The 2,551-nt window shown below is 32.9% G+C and overlaps 1 protein-coding gene across 1 annotated transcript; it reads left to right on the top strand.

Annotated features, from left to right (window-relative positions):
* Positions 1-218: 218 nt before the first annotated feature.
* LOC120187700 (zinc finger MYM-type protein 1-like) lies at positions 219-1,935 on the top strand. The gene is made up of 3 exons (XM_039191357.1): positions 219-695; positions 788-1,242; positions 1,314-1,935. The coding sequence occupies exons 1-3, from the start codon at positions 219-221 to the stop codon at positions 1,933-1,935; spliced, it is 1,554 nt and encodes a 517-aa protein (XP_039047288.1).
* The last annotated feature ends 616 nt before the right edge of the window (positions 1,936-2,551 follow it).

Consider the following 2,551-nt stretch of genomic DNA (forward strand, 5'->3'; position numbering starts at 1 on the left):
TTGTTTATGTTGCTACTTATTTGGAGATATTATAGGACAACAAGGTGGGAGAGATGCATTTGTGACGGAAGGATTTAGCACTTGGAGTAAAAAGAAATCGTTATATGCTCATGTAGGTAATGTTGAAAGTTTACACGACAAAAGTGTGAAAATCTAGTGAAAAAATCAATCTACTAGTGTTGCTCTTCATAAGCAAACTGAACATGAGAAGAGTAACTATGAAATTCGATTACGTGCTACAATTGCCACTTGGAGATTTTTTGTTGAAAAATATGTTACATTTTCGTGGTCATGATGAGTCGGATGACTCCATTTCCAGAGGGATTTTCATTGAAACATTATCTTTGATTAGAGAACACAATGAGAGTATTTATAATGTTACCTTAGAAAAGGCTCCGAAGAACGATAAATTGACATCTCCAAAGATTCAGAAAGATATTGTTGAATGTTTTTCAAAAGAAATAATAAAGTCCATTTGTGATGAAATTGGTAAGGATGTGTTTGCCATATTAGTTGACGAGTCTAGTGATGTATCTAAAAAGGAGAAAATGGCTATGGTTTTGAGATATGTTGATAGACTTAGAGTTGTTAAGGAGAGATTTACTGGAGTTATTCACGTGACAGATACATCTTCTTTGACTCTTAAAGCTGCCATTGATTACATATTTACTGACAATAAATTAAGCATGGCTCAGGTAATATGTCATATTTATTTGATTTATATTTTAATTATTTAATTGAATCTTTATTTTTATATATTAAATCTTTTATCTATTATTTGAAATAGATAAGAGGGCAAGGTTATGATGGAGCAAGTAATATGTGTGGTGAGTTTAACGGTTTGAAAGCGTTGATCTTAAGAGATAATAAGCCAACATATTATGTACATTGTTTTACTTACCAACTTCAATTAATGATCGTGGCGGTTGCAAAGAATCATGATGGTGCTCATAACTTCTTTGAGCAACTAGCTTTGGTGGTTAATGTGGTTTATGCTTCCTGCAAAAGAAAGGATATCGTACGAGAGAGCTACAAAAAGAGATTAAAAACGAAAATTGGTATTGGTGAAACTGAAACTGGAAGAGGGTTGAATCAAGAGCTTTCTCTAATTCGAGAAGGAGATACAAGATGGGGTTCCCATTATAAAATAATCATAAGTTTGATGAATTTGTTTCTTGAAGTTATTGAGGTGCTTAAATATGTTGAAAAGGATGGCTCAACTTTATCTAACCGAAATCAAGCGTACGATATTTTATCATATTTTAAAACACTTGATTTTGTGTTTTATTTACACTTGATGTTGGAGATTTTAGGTCTCACGGATACCTTGTCAAGACATCTTCAAAGAAAAATCAAGATATTTTGGAAGTGGCTTCATTGGTAAGAGGAACAAAGAAATCATTGCAAACTTTAAGAAATGACGTGTTTGGTTCAATTTTAAAGAAAGTATATTATTTTTGTAAAAAACATAGCATTGAAACTTTGGATATGTCGGAATATTATGTTACTCCAAGAAACCGTAGGACCAAGATTACTAATCAGTATCATTTTGAGGTTGAGATTTTTAACACGGTTTTGGATATGCAAATTCAAGAATTTAGGGATCGATTTAGTGAGGTAAGCATCAAATTGCTAGAAAACATGGCGGCTTTGAGTCCTTGTGATTCATTTTCTAAGTTTGATAAACCAAAGTTGTTGAAGTTAAGTGAGATGTACCCAGATGATTTTAGTGATTCAGAAAGGGCATATCTTCTTGGTCAACTTGATATCTACTATCACTGTTTGCTACATGATGAAAGATTTGCTAACTTGAATGGAATTGCTGACCTTTCTCGCTTGATGGTGGAAACAGGGAAACATCATTCTTTTCCTTTGGTCTATAGGTTATTAAAGTTAGTTTTGGTTCTGCTGGTTGCAACTGCAATGGTTGAATGATGTTTTCCCTGCAATGAAGCTTTTAAAGATGGACTTTCTCAACAAAATGAGTGATGATTTTATGAATCATGCCCTAATTTACGCAATAGAAAAAGAAGCACTTTTAGATATTAAGATTAAAAGTGTAATCAATCGCTTTCAAAAAAATAAAAACACGAAAAGGTTAACTTTAGAATGTAATTTCTAGACATTTTATTATATTTATAGATATCGTAGTTTCTAAAAAAATTTATAAGAGTTTTTTTGTGCAACCCCTAAATTTTTATCCTGGGTCCGCCTCTGGATCTCATTTGGTCGAGTGTAGTAATTTTCAAAATGTCACAACTTAGGGGTCCAATTGTCCTTCCAGAAATCTACTTTTCCTCCATTACCTAAATTCCAAATAATTTTCTTGCTGAAGATGTTCTATTAGAGGTATATGCAGCATACGTATGCATGTAAGCTGTGTAAACAACAGTTAGCTGAGTCAGCAGTAGTTAAGAGGTTGTTAGCTGTTGGAGGTGGTTAGTTAGGTTGTTAGTAGGTCGTTAGCAGTAACTGCTTGCAAAACCATGTATTAATAGCTTACAGATGTATAGCTTGTACATATAATTTTCCATTGATGAATGCGCTTGTA

The sequence above is a fragment of the Hibiscus syriacus genome, unplaced genomic scaffold (genome assembly GCF_006381635.1).
Source record: "Hibiscus syriacus cultivar Baekdansim isolate YM2019G1 unplaced genomic scaffold, ASM638163v2 tig00113725_pilon, whole genome shotgun sequence".
Classification (NCBI taxonomy): Eukaryota; Viridiplantae; Streptophyta; class Magnoliopsida; order Malvales; family Malvaceae; genus Hibiscus; species Hibiscus syriacus.